Source organism: Carassius gibelio, chromosome A3 (assembly GCF_023724105.1).
Source record: "Carassius gibelio isolate Cgi1373 ecotype wild population from Czech Republic chromosome A3, carGib1.2-hapl.c, whole genome shotgun sequence".
Taxonomy (NCBI): Eukaryota; Metazoa; Chordata; class Actinopteri; order Cypriniformes; family Cyprinidae; genus Carassius; species Carassius gibelio.
In genome coordinates this window covers 2,111,078-2,131,304 of record NC_068373.1, presented here as the reverse complement: position 1 = coordinate 2,131,304, position 20,227 = coordinate 2,111,078, and the positions used below count along the sequence as shown (strand labels likewise).

Here is a 20,227-nt window from a genome sequence, read left to right as displayed (position 1 = left end):
AAGCATTCAATCCAGGAACAACAACCGTTAAACTAACAAGCCTGCATATGGAGAGGGGATGTGTGGGTGGACAAAATCAAACCCTCAAACAAAAAGATGATGATGATGACTGTGAGCAATGGTTTGAGCACACATCCCAATCTGAAGGTGTTCAAGTAGTTCTACAGAATTCCCAAAGAATTGAACTATTTAGTGAATTATTCTATGCTCCAGTGATCGTGAATAAGACATTGCTAGAGAACATTCAAGAGAATGCTAGACTCCGGCTCCATGGCTTGCACCGTAAATGAGGCAACGCCATCTAGGATGCTAGAAGAAAAAGTAATTACAACAGATAAACAGTTAAATGAACAAGTCATCCTGGTCGACTGTGGGGGTCATCAAACTCACCCTAAATGTGTGTATGAAGTGGAGATAGAAGTGTACGGAGTGCAGTGTATCGTCCCTATTCTTGTGGTTCCAGGGCAGAAAGATGACCTCATTCTGGGATCTAACGTCATAAAATTCATCATGCATCAAATGAAGAGCAGTGATGACTATTGGAGGGTGACCAGCTAGAGCTGTGACATGTCGTTGTCTTCTGATATATCAATTCCTTGACATGATGGCAGGGTTGACAAGATGGCAGGATGTCGATACTCCTAACAAGATTGGGACTGTGAAGTTGACACAAGCCGTAACACTAGACACTAGACAAGACTTGGCTAGACATAGCATCTTGTATGGGGCAAACTGCCGAAAAACACCCCAATGTCTCTGGGGAGCACAGTGGTTGTTGAACCCACATCTTCAAAATCCATGCCGCGAAACATTCTGGTCGGTCGGGTGGTTACACCCATGTGGGGTGACAGATATGTCCCCATGAAGATAGTGAATCTCTCTGATCAGCCAGTGACTTTGAAGAGGAATTGCAAGGTGGCTGATGTATCGCCCTGTATGGCTGCTGAAGATTTAATGGTTTTCCAGAACTCCAGTCAGGTTAAGGCTAGTGATCAAGTGATGGCATAATAAGGAAATCCACAAGCAAATTTGCATCTCGCTGGTGATGGTATGGAAGAAGGATGGTAGTTTAAGGATTTGCACCGACTTTCGATGGCTCAGTGCTAGGACTCTAAAAGACACACACCCACTCCCGCATCAATCAGATTGTCTGGCAGCTCTGGGTGGAAATGTCTATTTCAGCACTATGGACTTGACCTCTGGCTTCTATAACATCCCCATGCATGAAGAGGATAAAAAATACACCGCATTCACAACACCACTTGGATTGTATGAGTATAATCGTATGCCACAAGGTCTGTGCAATAGTCCGGCATCATACATGCGAATGATGCAGAGTATATTTGGTGACATGAACTTCACCCAGCTACTGTGTTACTTGGATGACTTGCTGGTATTTGCAGCCACTGAGAAGGAGGCCTTGAGTAGGCTTGATGTGGTATACCAGAGACTCCGCCAACATAATCTGAAGCTGAGCCCGAAAAAGTGTCACCTCATGCGGACTTCTGTGAGATTTTTGGGACATATCATCAAAGGGGGTGGGGTTGCTGTGGACCTTGAAAAAGTAGGCGTGATTTCACTCATGACCAAAGATTATCTCATGGTGGATGAGTTACTCCTTCAGTAAAAAGGGTTAAATATTTTCTGGGGATGGTCTTTTATTATCAGCATTTTATATCCTGTTGTCCTGCCATTGCCAGATCATTGTTTGCCCTCACTGCTGGTCAGAAGAGGAAGGGAAGAGGAAATGTCACAAGGAAGGCTGGTACTTTCAGAAAACTAAACCCCTCCGACTGGACAATGGAGTGTGAGGCAAGTTTCAGTGCTCTGACTTTTCAAGACCCCTGATCCTGTCCATAGATGCTTCTCTAGATGGTTTAGGGGCTGTATTGTCTCAAATACCGGTGGGCGAGGACAAAGCAAGGCCCAACGCTTTTGCGAGTAAAACACTTAGTGCTTCGCAAAAGAGATATCCAGCCCACAGTCTAGAATTCTTGGCCCTAAAGTGGAGTGTCTGCGAGAAATTTAGTCATTGGCTTAAAGGACACACATTCTCAGTTTGGACGGATAATAATCCTTTAACATATATAATGACTAAACCCAAGCTTGATGCTTGCGAACAACGCTGGGTCGCAAAGTTAGCCCCTTATACCTTCGAGATACATCACATAGCGGGCAACAAGAACATTGTGGCTGATGCTCTTAGTCGAGACACTTTTTCAAAAACAATTGGTCATAGGCTGCTAAATGAACAATATGAGAGGTTGCTGTCTGAAGCTGAGGGATTTAGTGAGGAAGGGATCCAGGATACTTTCCGACTGAAAGTTCAATGTCAGCAGCAGGGGTCGGCAACTGACCCAGGAGAGATCTTTCCAGTGACTAGCTCGGGTATTTGCGATGCTGGCGACGTTCATGCTATTTGTGAAGCTCATGAAAACTGGGAGCTGGCAGCGGAGTCTAGAGCAGCACAGTTGATCCAATCTGTCCAGGAGTTCGTCCCCCCAAGTCTGGACACATTACTTGAATTCCCCCTAGAAGAACTTCAACAAAGACAGGAACAGGATCCTAACATATCTGTGGTTGTTCCTTTTGTGACTCGTAAGAGAAGACCTTCCAGACGTGAAAAAGCAAACCTCAACCCAAGTGCTCTGGCCCTCAGCAAACAATGGGAGAGACTTACCTTCTTGGATGGCATACTCTATAGAGTAATCAAGGACCAATTAAGTAAGCACAAGAGATATCAATTTGTGCTCCCTCAGAGTCTCCGAGCCAAAGCATTGAGTGGCATTCATGACCTTGCTGGACATCAAGGGCAAGCAAGAACGCTTCATTTAGCGAGGCAGCGGTTCTATTGGCCAAAGATGGAGCAGGACATCAAGGCTTATGTTAAATGTTGCCAGAAATGCATTCTCGCCAAATCACCTGAGCCATCTGCTAGAGCCCCGTTGGAGAGTATCAGGATTTCTGGAGTGCAGAAGACTCTAGACAGAACTCTGTTGATGTGTTGGCGGTCACAGACCACTTTACAAAATTAGCTCACGCGTTTCAATGTGTAAATCAGACAGCTAAGCAAGTGGCCAGGAAGCTGTGGGACCACATTTTTTGCGTCTATGGCTTTCCTGAACGTATACACACAGACCAGGGTGCTAATTTTGAGAGTGGTTTGATTGCTGAGCTACTTAAATTGTCAGGAGTGGCTAAGTCACACACCACAGCATATCATCCAATGGGCAATGGGGGAACTGAACGATTTAATAGGACTCTAGGAGCTATGTTGCGTTCTTTGACTCTCAAAGCTAAACATCAATGGCCCCAACAAATCCAAACCCTAACATTTGCTTATAATGGCACTGTGCATGAAACAACAGGATTCTCACCTTTTTATCTCATGTTTGGCCGTGTGCCGAGACTTCCTGTTGATGTGATATTCAGACAGGTACTCCGAGATCCTGTGGTGGTTGATTATGATAGTCACGCCAAGACACTACTCTCTCATCTCCATGAAGCAGCAACCATTGCACAGCAGCATGCTGTCAAAGAACAGAAAAAACAAGCTCAGGGATATAACAAGAGAGTAAAAGGCACTCACCCAAGTGTTGGAGATCGTGTGTTGATTGCTAATAAGGGAGAGAGGGGGAGGAGAAAACTTGCTGACAAATGGGAGTAAACCCTGTATGTTGTCATTAACCGGAATCCCTTGACCCATACCTACATGGTACAGGATGAAAAAGGAACTAAGAGAGTTGTACATCGCAGTCTTTTGTTGAACATCTGCTTCTTACCCATTCAGACAGAACTTGGAGGAGCCAGTAACCCGTATCTAGATGACTGTGATTATGATGGGGAGTCAGTTGCTCATCCGCAGCCCCAGGATTCTGCTGATTGCTTGTAAAGTGAAAGTTCAGAGAGACGGACAAGCCTCTGGGTATTAGATGAAACAGAACATTCCCTGAGTCAAAGTTCGCAAATTGAAACTGGATCTGTGCTATTCCATACTGAGGGAGAACAGCAGAGTCAAGATGGTGAATGTTCTGAGAAGCTTTGTGATGAGGACAGTCACATTACTGAGTCTATTAATGATCAGACGGACAGTTTTAGTCTTGATTGGGACGGAGCAAATCCCAGAGTGGAGGAAAGAGATATGCCCAATACAGAACAGCCTAGTTCAGAGACTAGAGACCGGGACACCCAGGGAAGTCCCAGTCATTACTCACTTTGTTTTCAGAGTTATTCTACAGTATTCTATTCTAAGTTAATATTCTCTGATGCACTTGAGTATTATCTCTGTAGTTCTAAAGTAATTCATTTGATGTGATTATAAATGTTATACATTTGACTTGAAGATTGTGGTTTAAAACCAGGTATGGTGTAAAAGGCATCATTTAATTCTGGGATTTTTTTAAGGCCTGATCACCCTTAAATTTCTCTCAACCTTTTAAGAAGGTAGCAATTTCAGGCTGAAATAGGAAGAAACATTTTTGAGACCTCAGTCAAGTATATAAGTGAAGTTGGAGTCTTTGGGATTTTGGTGAATTCAGAAGGGGGTGAATGTAACAGGTTTTAATTATAATTTGTGTTTATTTTAAATTCACACAAAATCAAATTTTTTCTGCTATATATATGTAATAAAATAAAATAAATATTTTTTTTAGTTTTGCGTTCGTCGCAGTTTACACGTCATTGGCGTGTTGCGCGCGCTTCTAGCTTCGGAGGTCTGAGCAAAGCGAGGTATGTATTGTGTGAGCTCCTGTTAGAAAAGAGTATTATAAGTGAAATAATCACTAATTAAGTGATCGGTTTTTTTAAAATGTTGATGAGTATGCACAAGTATGTGATCTTGCCTGTTAAAGCTGTTTTTCCCTGCATGAATTGATGAGTTTAACCGAGTGAATGCAGTATTAAGTTATGTTGTATGTTAGTGTGAAAGTTGGCCTGTGAAGCGTGTCTGCTGATCTCTTTTTTATCTTATGTTCAGCTGTTGACAGGAGAAGGCTGATCAAATATGCACTACATTGAATGCAACAAATGATTACTGTATTTTTCAACTCATGCAGGTATGTCTATGTATTGGTTTTATGATTTCTTTTTTCAACAAAATTGGTTATATAAAATGATGGAATGTGGGTGATTTAAAGATGTATGTTTTATGAGTTTGGTTAGTGTCAATGTATATAAATACATATTGTATTATTCCACTGACCGTTGATACACCTGATGTGATATTAATTATTACTATTTTCTTTATATTCTTTATTATTGTAAATGAGTAAGTGTGCATTGTGAGCTCTAGCTTCAGTCCGCGGGAGGTCTGAGCAGAGCGAGCTGTTGACAGGAGAAGGCTGATCAAATATGCACTACATTGAATGCAACAAATGATTACTGTATTTTTCAACTCATGCAGATAAAGAACCTCTGAACCAGCCCTTGGACTCCAGTTTTTATTTATTACACAACACAACGCAGAGTCGTAGCCGAGTCATGGTAACAGGGACACGCAGGTCGAACCGGCTACACAGCAAAGCATTTGTGAAGCCACAACACGCACAACCTTGAGGCGGATGGGCTTCAACAGCAGAAGACCCCACCGGGTACCACTCATCTCCACTACAAATAGGAAAAAGAGGCTAAATTTACACAAGGCATGTTTTGTGTGTGCGCTCTGATATGGAGTGGATCGGCAACAAGTAGGCCTAAACTTTTGACTTCTGGGACACAGCATGCAGTGTATTCCCTGCCTAGCTGCCACTTTCTCTTAAAGTTGAAGCGGTTTGTGCGGTTGAAGCCTTTTTTTTATGCTTTCGCCTTCTTCTACACCACAAACCTGCTTGTTCCGCACACAACTTCACGGTAAACAATGCGTTAGCATCTGTTTGGGGTGAATTATGTCTTATTCCTCTCACCGCGAAGCAAACAGCAAAATAAAAAACTCTCGCTGCTTGTTCCTCTGTGTGGGTGTATTCAAGCCACGCGCTTCAGTTTGAATCTGAATAGCGCGTTCAACGCGGGGGTGTGGTCACATTAGATATAGTGAAGGGAGACGTGAAAAACAGACATCGCGTTGTTTTCATATGGATTACTTTATCACAGAATATCTGTTTTCGGCAGCACTTGTTTAGTTTTATAGTAGACATGTCAAGCTTTCTATAGATATCTCTCTCATGTCTCTTCGTTGAGTATTCACGGAGTTACACTTCATTTTAATGACGTTTTTGTAAACGAAGATCAGCGCAGACAGGCTGCAGACAGCACACATACTGATAAGATGCTCGGGAGAAAACAAACACATAACTTCATAATCATACTTTGCGTTGTGATTTGGAGATGCTCGTTGGTCTAAATAAAGTTGGTATGAACCGTCTTTTATGGCCAAACGCTTTGAAAATCCCGCCTTGTACTCACCGAGATTAGAAAAGCAGTCATCAGTGAAATGTTGTGAACACAACAAAAGGGATTTGTTGTACTGCTCTGGTATTGTGGTAAAAATGAATTTTAGCCATTGGTTCTTCTGATCTTCATTCTTTGGCAGTGAAAATAAAACAAACTTGCCTTTACAATTAAAAACGCACTGTCTCCTCAACATGATGCTATCACACCAACCAGAGCGTCTGTGTGTGGGGGTGGGGCAGGTCAGAGTTCAGTTTCTCTCAAGATGTTAGGCAGAGATTATTATGCAAAGTGTTCGTAGTGACGAATCGTTTCAGCAATTCAGAGTCGACTCCTTACTTTAGAAGCCAATAACTTTAGAAATCGTGTACTTTTTGGTTTAATTACTTTGCACATTGATTACACTGATGGACAGCTACATCATACACTGTAATACAGGTCATTTTTGATTTCCCATCTGTGTGGCTCTTTAATAAGGAAAACAGTGACCACACATGGAGTTTACACAGCTCTGAACGTGGGTGCCAGAGGGTGCCCAATCTCTGAGTAAGCAGATCCTTCCTCAGAGGAATCGGCCAGGGAGGAGCTTTCATTAGGAGCATGAGTTCTGGGAACCATGTCCTGTTTGGCCAATATGGAGCTACTAAAATGACCTGCTCCTCGTCCTCCCTGGTCTTACATAGTCTTTGTGCACCCAGGCTCACTGAAGGGAATACATATTTGTGCAGGTCCTGTGGTCGCCGTTGTGCCAGTGTGGGCGTGCAGAGTGTTGCCTTGGTTAGGGAGTAGAACCACTGGCAGGGGGAGGTTTCTGGAGATGCAAACAGGTCTACCTGAGCAACTCTGAACCGACTCCATATCAGCGTAACCACATGGGGGTGGAGTCTCTACTCCCCTGGAAGTGCTGCTCGAGGAAGCTCGTTGTCTGCCCGATCTAACACTCCTGGGATGTGGATGGCACGAAGGGACCTCCGATGTTCCTGACTCCAAAGGAGAAGAATGAATAGCATTTAAGAAATTAATCTTCCTTACAATCTTAGTCCCTGTCCACACAAATGTGGGTATTTTCAAAACTGCAGCTTTCTCTATGCGGTTTGGCTGTTTTTTCACATGCAAATGCAGCACCAGGTCACTGAAACTGAACAGAAAACTGCTGCAATATACCGGAGATTTTTGCTTGTGACGTCGGAGCATGCACCATTATATCTTAAGGTTTTCAGGTTTCTCATTGGCCAACATGGCTTTACTATTGAGGTTATATTGTCACCTGTTGGCTTGGCAGTGCTTCATAGCATGCTATTGCATCTTCATGTGGACAGATATTTTTTTTAAAACTGAAGAAGGAAAAACTTTATAAAAATACCTGTGTACGTGTGGACATGGCCTTAGAGGCAGTACCTGGTTCTGATTCATGGCTGTCTGTCTGGACGGAGGTGGATGACATTTGAATGGAAGTGGAACAAGCACCCTGGTGGTAGTTAGATAGCACTGGCTGGTTGATGGTGGTGGCTGCTTCACAACACAGAGATTTAATGGTACAGGGGACCTAGTAGAGAAGTGCTTCCCAAACCTGTCCTGGAGGCCCCCCTGCCCTGCACTTTTTGTATGTCTTATCTAACATGATAGGTAAAAATTGATAGCCTGAATGCATTGTAAGTCGCTTTAGATAAAAGCGTCTGCTAAATGCATAAATTTAATTTAATCTAAACACCTCACTCCACTTATCAGCTCATTATTAGAGACTGCAAGAACATACAAACATACACATACAAAATGTGCGGGGCAAGGGGTCCTCCAGGATAGGTTTGGGAAGCACTATAGTAGAGGTAATGAGTCATGGGGTGGGAGTTTGGGGGACCATTGCATTAGAAGCTAGGCATCTGATGAGAGCTTTTTGGAGACGTAAGGCTGTAAATGTGGTCACTGTCACAAAAAATATTTGACACCCATTCATACAACGCTTTATTCAAAAGGAAGAGCCACTCTTTATGTGCATCATACGTCATTATATTATTCTTGCGTCATTGCACATGCAAAGTTCTTTCAGTTTCATGGTTCAATCCGATCGAGTGTTTACATGCACGCTCAATTGTATAGGAAGAGGAATAAAAAAAACCTTTCAATTCGATCGAAATTTCATTCCGATCGAGCTCAATTTGATCGATTAAGGGGTTTATATGAACGTTTTTCAATCAAATTGAGCCAAAGCACGTAAATGTAGCCATTGTGGCGATGATATAAAACAGGGGTGGCTAACGTCAGTCCTTGAAAGTTTTGCTTCTACCCTAATCATACACACTTGAACAAGCTAATCAAGGTCTGAAGGGTAAATAGGAAACTACAGGCAGGTGAATTTTAATAGGGTTGGAGCTGAACTTTGCAGGACCAGAGTCACCAACCCTGATATAAAGTATAAATAGTTCAATCAATTGAGACTTAATTGAGCTTTTTCTAAATCATTTACATAGAAAAAGGCCAATCAGGGTAAGCAAATATATCCATGCAGCTTTTAGTGGGAAAACGTTGGAGTGGAAAAAGCAGCATGGACGAATGGTTGTGCAATAGGGTGTGACGTGCTTGGTGCAGTTGCACTTATTAGAAGTGAAGTATGCCACAAAAGGAAATTCAAGTTCACACTTGCACGTTGGCAGGCAGTTCTGTGTGTATGCGCTCTGATATGGAATGGAACGACAACAAGTAGGCCTAAACTTTTGACTTCTGGGAGACAACATGCAGTGGATCCTCTGCGCAGCTGCCACTTTCTCTCAAAGTGGAAGCGGTTTGTGTGGTTGAAGCCTATTTTATGCTTTCACTTGCCTCTACACCACAAACCTGCTGACTGTGCATATTCCTCTCTAAACGGTCGTGGCTTTTTTTGACACTTTCTGCACTTGCTTGCCTTTGTACAACTCTGTGAAATGATAGAGACGAGTAATGGAGAAATTGTTCTCCAAACCATCAGAAAGCAGCGGTAAGATGGATTAGTCAAACAATCATTTAGTTAGAAGTTTATGAAGAAATGGATTTCTTCACGTATAAAATCTTAAGATTGTAAGTCTTCTTATAGGACACATGTGAAAATGTGAAAGTACACATCAAGTACACATCAACCGATGCAAAAGAATCAAAGAGTGTAAAACTCAATAAATTTGAGATTACTTCTGACATTAGAACAAAACATACCATTTAAATATGATAACGTGTATAACACTAAACAATATTGATTGAACAACACTGATTATTGTTTACAATACTAATACATATACAGGTCCTTCTCAAAAAATTAGCATATTGTGAAAAAGTTCATTATTTTCCATAATGTAATAATAAAAATTAAACTTTCATATATTTTAGATTCATTGCACACCTACTGAAATATTTCAGGTCTTTTATTGTTTTAATACTGATGATTTTGGCATACAGCTCATGAAAACCCAAAATTCCTATCTCAAAAAATTAGCACATTTCATCCGACCAATAAAGGAAAAGTGTTTTTAATACAAAAAAAGTCAACCTTCAATTAATTATGTTCAGTTATACACTCAATACTTGGTCGGGAATCCTTTTGCAGAAATGACTGCTTCAGTGCGGCATGGCATGGAGGCAATCAGCCTGTGGCACTGCTGAGGTGTTATGGAGGCCCTGTATTTTCATGAGTATTTTGTGTATTTTCAAAATACAAAACATTGTATTTGTACTTAAATAAATCTTTCCACATAGTATTTTGTATTTGTATTTCAAATAGATTTTGATGTATTTATGCTTATCTCTGGTGCATGTATAATATGAATTCCTTTTGCTTAAGTAAATGCATACCTTGTTTTGTTTCTATGGCTGCTAATTTCTCCATGATAGAGGAAAATTAAGTCAAGTCAAGTCACCTTTATTTATATAGCACTTTAAAAAAAAGATTGCGTCAAAACAAAAAAACAACAACATTAATTAGGAAAACAGTGAGGTGACAACAAACCAAAATTCCATCGGTGGCAGAATGGAGAGAAAAGGAAAGGAACTTTTGATCTGGAGAAGCAAAGAATTATTACAACTTGATCAAATAATTGATAACTTATTGCACAGTTCTGCGGTTTACTAACCACTTTTCATCCTTTCAGCAATTGCCTTGAATTATAACATTATCCATTTTATTTGGTGTACTATGGGTACCAGGAACCATGGGGCCACAGCCCACACCGAGTTAACCATTAAAGCAATTACTTTACGTCAACTTCCAATTTGGTTCAACATTCAATAAGCAGTGATTGCCATAGTGTTTTAATTATATAAGTGTATGTCTAAATAGATTTCTGTAGCTATAAATACCCCTTAAAGTTTTTCAATTAAGGTAAATATTTAGGCATATCTTGAGTTTTGAAGATACATAAAATAAACTGAGAACATACACACACCTAAAGGATTATTAGGAACACCTGTGCAATTATCTAATCAACCAATCACATGGCAGTTGCTTCAATGCATTAAGGGTTGTGGTCCTAGTCAAGACAATCTCCTGAAGTCAAACCCTTTCTAGGGTTTACAAAGAATGGTGTGAAAAGGGAAAAACATCCAGTATGCGGCAGTCCTGTGAGCGAAAATGGCTTGTTGATGCTAGAGGTCAGAGGAGAATGGGCCGACTGATTCAAGCTGATAGAAGAGCAACTTTGATTGAAGTAACCAATCGTTACAACCGAGGTATGCAGCAAAGCATTTTTGAAGCCACAACATGCAAAGCCTTGAGGCGGATGGGCTTCAACAGCAGAAGACCCCACCGGGTACCACTCATCTCCACTACAAATAGGAAAAAGAGGCTAAAATTTACACAAGGCAGTTTTGTGTGTGCGCTCTGATATGGAGTGGAACAGCAACAAGTAGGCCTAAACTTCTGACTTCTGGGAGACAGCATGCAGTGGATTCTCTGCGCAGCTGCCACTTTCTCTCAAAGTGGAAGCGGTTTGTGTGGTTGAAGCTTATTTTATGCTTTCACCTGCCTCTACACCACAAACCTGCTGACTGTGCATATTCCTCTCTAAACGGTCGTGGCTTTTTTTGACACTTTCTGCACTTGCTTGCCTTTGTACAATTCTGTGGAATGATAGAGACGAGTAATGGAGAAATTGTTCTCCAAACCATCAGAAAAAAGTGGTAAGGTGAATTAGTTAGTCAAACAATCATTTAGTGAGAAGTTTATGAAGAATTTGATTTCTTCACGTATAACCAACCATTTCTAGGGTTTACAAAGAATGGTGTGAAAAGGGAAAAACATCCAGTATGCGGCAGTCCTGTGGGCGAAAATGCCTTGTTGATGCTAGAGGTCAGAGGAGAATGGGCTGACTGATTCAAGCTGATAGAAGAGCAGCTTTGATTGAAGTAACCAATCATTACAACCGAGCAAAGCATTTGTGAAGCCACAACATGCAAAACCTTGAGGCGGATGGGCTTCAACAGCAGAAGACCCCACCGGGTATCACTCATCTCCACTACAAATAGGAAAAAGAGGCTACAATTTGCACATGCTCACCAAAATTGGACAGTTGAATACTGGAAAAATGTTGCCTGGTCTCATGAGTCTGGATTTCTGTTGAGACATTCAGAGTCAGAATTTGGCGTAAACAGAATGAGAACATGGATCCATCATGCCTTGTTACCACTGTGAAGGCTGGTGATGGTGGTGTAATGGTGTGGGGGATGTTTTCTTGGCACACTTTAGGCCCCTTAGTGCCAATTGGGCATTGTTTAAATGCCACGGCCTACCTGAGCATTGTTTCCAACCATGTCCATCCCTTGTACCCATGACCACCATGTACCCATCCTCTGATGGCTACTTCCAGCAGGATAATACACCATGTCACAAAGCTCGAATCATTTCAAATTGGTTTCTTGAACATGACAATGAGTTCACTGTACTAAAATGGCCTCCACAGTCACCAGATCTCAACCCAATAGAGCATCTTTGGGATGTGGTGGAACGGGAGCTTCGTGTCCTGGATGTGCATCCCACAAATCTCCATCAACTGCAAGATGCTATCATATCAATATGGGCCAACATTTCTAAAGAATGCTTTCAGCACCTTGTTGAATCAATGCCACGTAGAATTAAGGCAGTTCTGAAGGCGAAAGGGGGTCAAACACAGTGTTAGTATAGTGTTCCTAATAATCATTTAGGTGACTGTATGTACAACATGTCATTATGTACAACTTCAGCAGTCTGATAAATTACATGGGTGTTTCTGCTATTACAAAATAATAAGACTAATTTAATAATAAACTCATTCCCAGATGCGTATATCTGGTAAACATAGATATTTTAGACAAAACACCATTAGTTTTCATATAAAAGAAAGCCTAATTCTGTTGGCCTTCTGTTTTGATTTATAATAACTCCACGAAAGTGGGCAGAATGTTGTCCTGTTGTTTATGTTGAAGATGCAGCCTAAATTGTTAAGTTTGTTAACCACAAAAAGGTAAAATTAGACAATATTATGACCAAGATTGACTTTTGAGTTGATAAAAATATTATAAAAATGCTTTACTGGTACTGGTATGATTTCTTGAAGTGTTCAGAATTATTAAAATTGAATACTGTACCAAAACTAATTGTAAATTGAATTAAATGAGGGTTAACAGTCCAAGATCAAACACGAGTTGAACAATCCACAAGAAATAACCCTCAGAATTCAGAAAAAACCTAGAGCAGTGGTTCTCAAACCTGTCCTGGTTCAAACCTGTCCTGGTCCAACTCTTCAACTCATTAGTGGAGACTCCAAGACTTGAAGTGGGCATGTCAGATATAGGGAGACATACAAAATGTGCAATGCTGGGGGAACTTCATGTAGAGATCTGAGAACCCCTGGCCTAGCCATATCAAAACTTCGTAATGTGTGTGTCCCAAAGTTAAGTGCATGGACTCCGGAGTGTGCATTTGAAGTGCTAATGCACTTTTGTCACAGCGTCAAAGTCAGAATGCACACTCCGAAGTCCACATTTGGGCCATGTCCACACTAATACATTTTCATTTGAAAATTAATCTTTTTGGCCTTCCGTCCACACTGAGAAGGAAAACTGAGCTTTTTAAAAATGCTCTCCAAAGTGGATAAATTTGAAAATGCTGTTTTTGCGTTGTAGTGTTGACTGTGAAAATGGAGGCTTTCGAAATGATGATGCAAGTTTAGTCATGTGACACATATTATACCAATAGATATCCATGTTTATACTGGTATATTGTGCAAGTGAAGTGCTATGCACTTTCACACTATTGCTATAGATGTGTTACTTTGTACACTCTTCATATCACAGTCCTGCAAAGGTGAAAGCCCATTTACTCGCGATCACGAGTTGCGTTACAGATCAGACGTACAATCGTGAGTGTTTGCGACCTGGATGCGTCAGTGAATGGTGAGTTATTTTCGTAAATAAAATATTTAACATTTCCAGTCAGAAAAACTGCATTAAAACGTTTTATGTGTGTTCAATGTGTATAATCTGTAGTTAGCTTTACGCATTCACAGAAAACGAATTTAACTTTTCTGATGTTTCTGTGTGGATGAGACACTTTTGGAAAACACTTGAAAACGCTAGTGTGGACGGAGAGCATTTTAAAACAAATACGCTGTTTACAAATGTATCCAGATTAATGTAGGCGTAGCCTTGAAGTGTGAATGCATCACTGCGGTTCGACGAAGGCTAACAAATTTCGAAAGCGACTTCAAATGTGCCCTTTATTTCATATGAATATGAAGTGTACATTCTGTGGACACTTCGAACCCTACCATATCTAACAATCACTTGGGGGCAGATGACTATGGTTTTTAAATTCAAAAGCAGGTGAGAGTTCTGTGGGGGACTTCAAATTGAAATTAAAGTATTGTGTTTTTCTTTACTCAAATACCTAGCGAAAGTGTTAAAAGCCAGGTTTTTTTTTTTTTACATAAAAGCCACAAACAATAAGACAGCCACTATATAAGGCCACACTTTATCTTTGTTGTGTTCCTGTAGCTTAGTCATGCAAGATATGTCAACAAATGTTTTAACCAAACTTTAGCACTGCAGTATTTTGAATGATGTCCTGCTTTCATATTTTCTAATGTTAAGATTGCAAACCCATCTTTGTATTTTTAATAAATGTTTCAATTTTCTCTTGTTTTAGTAATATTCTGGAGAAAGTGAGCCTTTTGGGGAAAGAGTTTAAAAAAATACAAAGTTAATAAACACATTTTACTGAAATTCACTGTGCTGTTAACAGGCATGGTCTATTTGCTAAGTGTCCTGGGACAGGTGAGGGAGTGGGTGGAGCTGTTCAGAGAGGATATCAAACTCCAGAGAGAGAGAAGAGTGCAAGTTTTCTCTTCTTGAGAGAATGCTTAACAAATACATTCTTTATTAGCCAAGAGATAACAGTAGGAAAAAATGGGTACATTAGTTCTACAGTATCTTTTTTTTAAATGTCATATTGTCTTTGGAAAAACCTAATTTCTCTAGTTTATTTTTGTGATGCAAGTTAAAAACGAAATGCATAAGTTGTATACATTATTCATTTTTTGTGTGTAATTTATTCGTAAATAAGAGTACTTTCTGTACATTTTGTAGTTTTATTTTGCATATCCATGTGTAAATAAGAGAACTAATGTACATTGTTAGCTTATAATTTTTTCACAAAACATTCTTTTATTTATTTTTTGTCCTGTAATATATTATATATTGTAATATTTTCTTTACACATTAAAACAAATTGTTCTATATTTGAAAGTACCTTTTACAACCATTTACAACATATCTTAGGTTTAACATCAGAAAAACAGCATCAGTTTGAGCCCAGCACTGCCTCCTTGTGTTCTGGAGTCTTCAGGAGGTGAATCTGTTGGTGAATGGCCAGCACCTCCTCTTGGAGGACAATGCGGATGGACAGTGGAATGAGACACATGTCAAACACTCTGGAGACCATCTGTATGATGTACCACTGGCAGACAGAAGACAAACACCAGGGTCTGGATTGTGGCACTTCTCAGAAGATCCAGCAGCTCTGTCAGGGCCTCGCTGCTCAGGCAGTACTGTATACTGTACAATATACTGTTGGGTAATTTAGTCTACAACAATGCATCGTGTTGTAAAATAACATATTTTTGTAGTACTGCTGTCCTGAGAGGGGAAAAACACACACACACACACACACACGTTTGTTTTTGTGTAAAGTGTGTTCATCCCATAGGTGTAATGGTTTTTATTCTGTACAAACTGTATATTCTATGGCCCTTCACCAACCCTACACCTAACCCTAACCCTCACAGGAAACTTTTTGCATTTTTACTTTCTCAAAAAAACTCATTCTGTATGATTTATAAGCGTTTAGAAAAATTGGGACATGGGTTATGTCCTCATAAGTCACCCTCTCCTTGTAATACCTGTGTCATACCCATGTCATTATACAGAGTTGTGTCCTGATATGTCACAAAAACAAGTGCACACACACACACACACAACGTAGAACTTTATATTTGTACGTAATGAATGTACTTCCTTACAGTCCACCTCTGATTATTTTGAAAGTGAAAGTAATAACATTTATTGCCAGAATATTACATAATTATTGCTAACTATAAGAAATACTGCATCTGATATATATATATATATATATTTAAAAAAAATTCAGTTTTATTTTTATGGTTAACTGCCTAAATCCGGGTTGCAATCCTGTCTACATGTGATCACCATGGACAAAACAATAAACTACATAAAATCAAACCTTTGTGAGATATCAGTCAGCATTAGAACTGCTGGTAACACTTTATTTTGATAGTCCACTTTAGACATTCTACTAGCAGTAAGTAACTTTGCAACTACATGTCAACTAGCAGTTGGTAGAGTATTAGTAGACTGTCTGCTTAATATCGTCTAACACTTTCTTTGTCAACTTATTGTCAACTAATACTAAGCCTAAACCTACCCCTAAAACTAACCCTAAACCTACCCTAACAGTCTACTTTGAGAGTTAGTTGACATGTAGTTGCAAATTTCTGAGATTTAGTTGATATGTAGTCGACATGTAGTTACAAAGTTACTTACAGTCAGTAGAATGTCTAAAGTGGACTATCAAAATAAAGTGTAACCGAACTGCTATTTGTAGTGTGTGTGTATTCAGGTAAGCTCCAAGCCAGTACCTGCATTTAAAGTTGTAATCTGACAAAGATCACAGCAAACCAGTGTAACTTATCGTGCCTCGGTCTTGGCTAAGCCCGAGGTACATCACCTTCTCCACTTTGACGTAAAACATAAAAACGAGCAGTTCTGGCTCCTCCTATCCTGACAGGATTATCCTCTCGTCAGTGCTACGCTCGTACTGTTGCTATGCCACAGAGCACTAATCGGAAAAGGCGGAGCATCTCACGCACTTTGGAGGACCCTTCGTACACTTCGGAGACATGGTCTTTGAAGTTTGTGTCCTTCGAAGTGTGTACACTCAACTTTGGGACACAGCTAAAGTCTGTGTGATGTGATGCAGGTGAGAGTGTGATCAGTCCCAGGTATGTGGGCCCATGGGAAATGTAGTCCAAATAGATAAGAGTCAATATTCAGCTGACAGATTCCTCTTATAGTTCAGAGTAAGTGGTTTCAGAACAGTATTCAGACATTACACTTACATTTACACGTTAAACATCAAAGTCTAACATGTTAAAAGGGTCATATGATGTTGCTAAAAATAACATTATTTTTTGTAATGCAATGTGTTTACATGTTTTAAGGTTACAAGTTATACTTTTCATAGAAGTTTTGATGGTTGATGTTTTTGGGGGAGTGTAGGGAACAGGGCATAGGGATGAGTCAGCCTTAGTTTCTGATGCAGTATTCATTAAAGAAATAGCTTAGATAACTCAAGATCATCTGTTCATTAGTTAAGATCTAACACTCAAAAAGGGAAACAAATCAAAGCTAAAATTGATTTTTATTTTTATTTCCTTCTTTAAATGATTCAGTGAACATGATAATATACAGATTAGATTTCTTCATTTTTAATACATTTGTCCAAAAGCAAAAACAGAATCAAACAAGGCTTCAGATTTGTTATACACATGAAATATATAAATGAATTTAATACTAATAAATGTCCTGGTCATCATCAAACATCTATTGTATACTGAACTGATTATAAATTGTTGTTGTGAATATAAAAAATGTATTGATAAAAACCACAACAAACAATTAAATCATTTTGGAAATAAATGTAAAAATAAATGAATATTCATATCTTAATTATTTAGTAAATGTTAAAATAAATGAATATTCATATCTTAATTATTTAGTACTTAAAAAAAAACATATCATTAGATGCCACTTTATTAACATTTGATGTAAGCGTAATTTAATCTCTTTCAGGAATAACATACTATGTTCATGCATTTACATTTAATCATTTACCAGATGCTTTTATCCATAGTGACTTACAATGAGGACAATAGAAACAATCAAACCAACAAAAGCATATATTTCAATTATTGTGGCTGTTCCTGATTCAGATGAGTATGATTATTGATTATATCTCTGAAATTGTTCAAAAAACATTCTGCATTCTCTTGCTTGTCTGATAGCTTCGACTACTTCTATTCCGTCTCCTCCATCCATGCTGAATGGATTTTTTTCACTCAGCTCTTCAAATTTTGCGTCATCATCACAATTATACAAGTCCCTGATGAACTTTAAGTTTAAATGATATGCTCCTGGGTGCACTTTGGGGTCATTTGTTGAATCCACCCCTTTATAGGTTCCCTTAAGTGCGATTGCCCCATTACAGTATACACCAATTGCCAAAGTTCTGTCATTCAGAGTTGACTGTCCGATCTTTAGGTCTTTTAGCTCCGGCTCTTTCTCATATTTCTTATATGTTTCTGGTGCAACGATGATAATGGGCTTACTGACGGGAAACACAGCTTTAAAATTGGCACGCTTCTTGACCTGCCTGATCAAAACGCATGACTCCATTCTGTAATCGCCTTTTCTCCTTCCTTCCTTGATGAAACTCTCCTTTATGGTGTTTTCTCCGTCATCCACTAGAACGCAGAAGTTGGGTTCTGGGTAATACACAAAGAGACCATTGATCTCTGCTAAGGCTGCACGAATCTGGCGGTCCAGGTCACTTGCAAGGTGCTGTTGTTTCTCATGGGTGAACTCATAACCAGTCGACATGACAGTGGGTGGGCTGGGTTGGATGTTTGGGATGGACAAATATTTTTTGTTTAGCTCCTCTCTCACAATTTGTAAGTATTCACTGTAGATTGAGTTAAACCTGAAAGTGTCGCTATCAATGAAACTGAAGTAAACCAGACAACTTCTATCATTTCCTCTCAACTCCCGTGCAAGATTTGTTGTAGCAGTGTGGCTTTTCAGATACTCTCGAATATCTTGGTATGGTATGATTTTTTTAGGCTTTTTAGATTTTTTTTGCAGTCTTTCAATTTCTTCATCAGTCAATTCAGTTGCTATTGTTCCACAGCTTCCCCAAGTGTAAGTTATTATAGAATATGTAATTTTACAATTGTGCCTGAATCTCTCGAGATTTTTCAGAACTTTAACTAGCTCTGGGGTGTGTTTTCCATTCATGCCAAAAATCACGGCTATATCTTCGAGCACCTCTCTGCCATTCCCGTCCCTTGTAAATTTCCTATCCTCTTCTTTAAAGCCTTCAATTAGAGCATCGAGTAGATAACGACACCTTTCCTGTGCCTGAACCTCCGAATCCACCTTCAAAGGTATATTGATCAAGAACTTGACCTTTACGCCCTGATGAACAGATTGTGACTGAAAATACAGTATAGAAAGAACAGGAGTTAAGTTACTGTACTCCTCCAACATTAAAACTCTTAATATCGCACTGCTGCTGATTGTGGGTTGTGACTGATCAGAAGGTATTGTATTTTTTTTATAACAGCAGCTCAGTTGACTATAAACAGATAAGATAAGAATGATGTCATTATTAAATGATAAAAAAAATCTATTCTAAGTGCAGCACATGCACAGTGTGCTTAATACCTCTAGTGCCTATAATAAACTGGAAACTGGAGTAACATTTTATAGTTAGAATTATGTGTTTGGGAAGAACAGTAACACCTTTATCACAAACAATGTTAAATATATTATCTAACCTGAGTTGAGGGGTCATTGGGCTTCTTGGTGTCTGGGGGCTTCTTGCTGTCTGCGGGCCTCTTGCTGCCTGTGGGTACAATCTTGCTTGCCATCTGCTTGCTCTTCGTTGCTCCTAACCGAGTGAAATCTGCCTTCTCAGCCGAGTCTTATATAACAGGCATGAGATCAGCGCACTCCTCCCCAGCCTCAAGGCAGTGTTGCCAGTTGAGCAATTTTGTTGTTAGATTGAGGAACTTTTCAGACTACCCTAGCATCTTTTTCTTCAAAAAGCACCTAGCAACAAATGTAGGCCTTTTTAAAATGTATTACTTGTATTTTAAAATTAAATGTATTTTAAATAAAAAAATGTATTATTGATTGATTTAGTCTCTAATGTTAATAATAAAATGTCAAATCAAATTTAAGTCAAAATTCTATGGGCTAAAACCTGTGAGCAGCCTGTACACTTAGCCACACTACAGACAAACCATACTTACTCCATTCTGATCCGCCATTTTAGTTGTATAAGTTAAAGCTAGCTTGCCTTCTGTTAAACAATGTTTAATCAAATAGGTTGCTATTTTGTCCAAGGCTGACTTATTCTGATGTTAAATATGATTAACAAATGGCATGCCTTCACTACTATCATCAGCAATAGTTCATTTCAGCAACACACAACATATACATGGGTCAAAGACGTTAAGATGTCTGCATCAAAAGAAATTTACAAAAGTTATTT

General features: G+C 39.4%; 1 protein-coding gene across 1 annotated transcript; it reads right to left on the bottom strand.

Moving 5' to 3' along the window:
* Positions 1-17,302: 17,302 nt before the first annotated feature.
* On the bottom strand, positions 17,303-19,616 carry LOC127943673 (uncharacterized). The gene is made up of 2 exons (XM_052539937.1): positions 19,509-19,616; positions 17,303-19,164 (listed from the first exon to the last, which is right to left on the bottom strand). The coding sequence occupies exons 1-2, from the start codon at positions 19,599-19,601 to the stop codon at positions 17,896-17,898; spliced, it is 1,362 nt and encodes a 453-aa protein (XP_052395897.1). The 5' UTR covers positions 19,602-19,616; the 3' UTR covers positions 17,303-17,895.
* Between the last annotated feature and the right edge of the window lie 611 nt (positions 19,617-20,227).

Bases quoted from the DNA above. Each gene is read 5' to 3' on its own strand.
- LOC127943673 (XM_052539937.1), bottom strand. From the start codon at position 19,601: ATGGCAAGCAAGATTGTACCCACAGGCAGCAAGAGGCCCGCAGACAGC. The intron at 19,165-19,508 runs GTTAGATAATAT...CTGTATTTTCAG, and splicing joins CCAATGACCCCTCAACTCAG to TCACAATCTGTTCATCAGGG.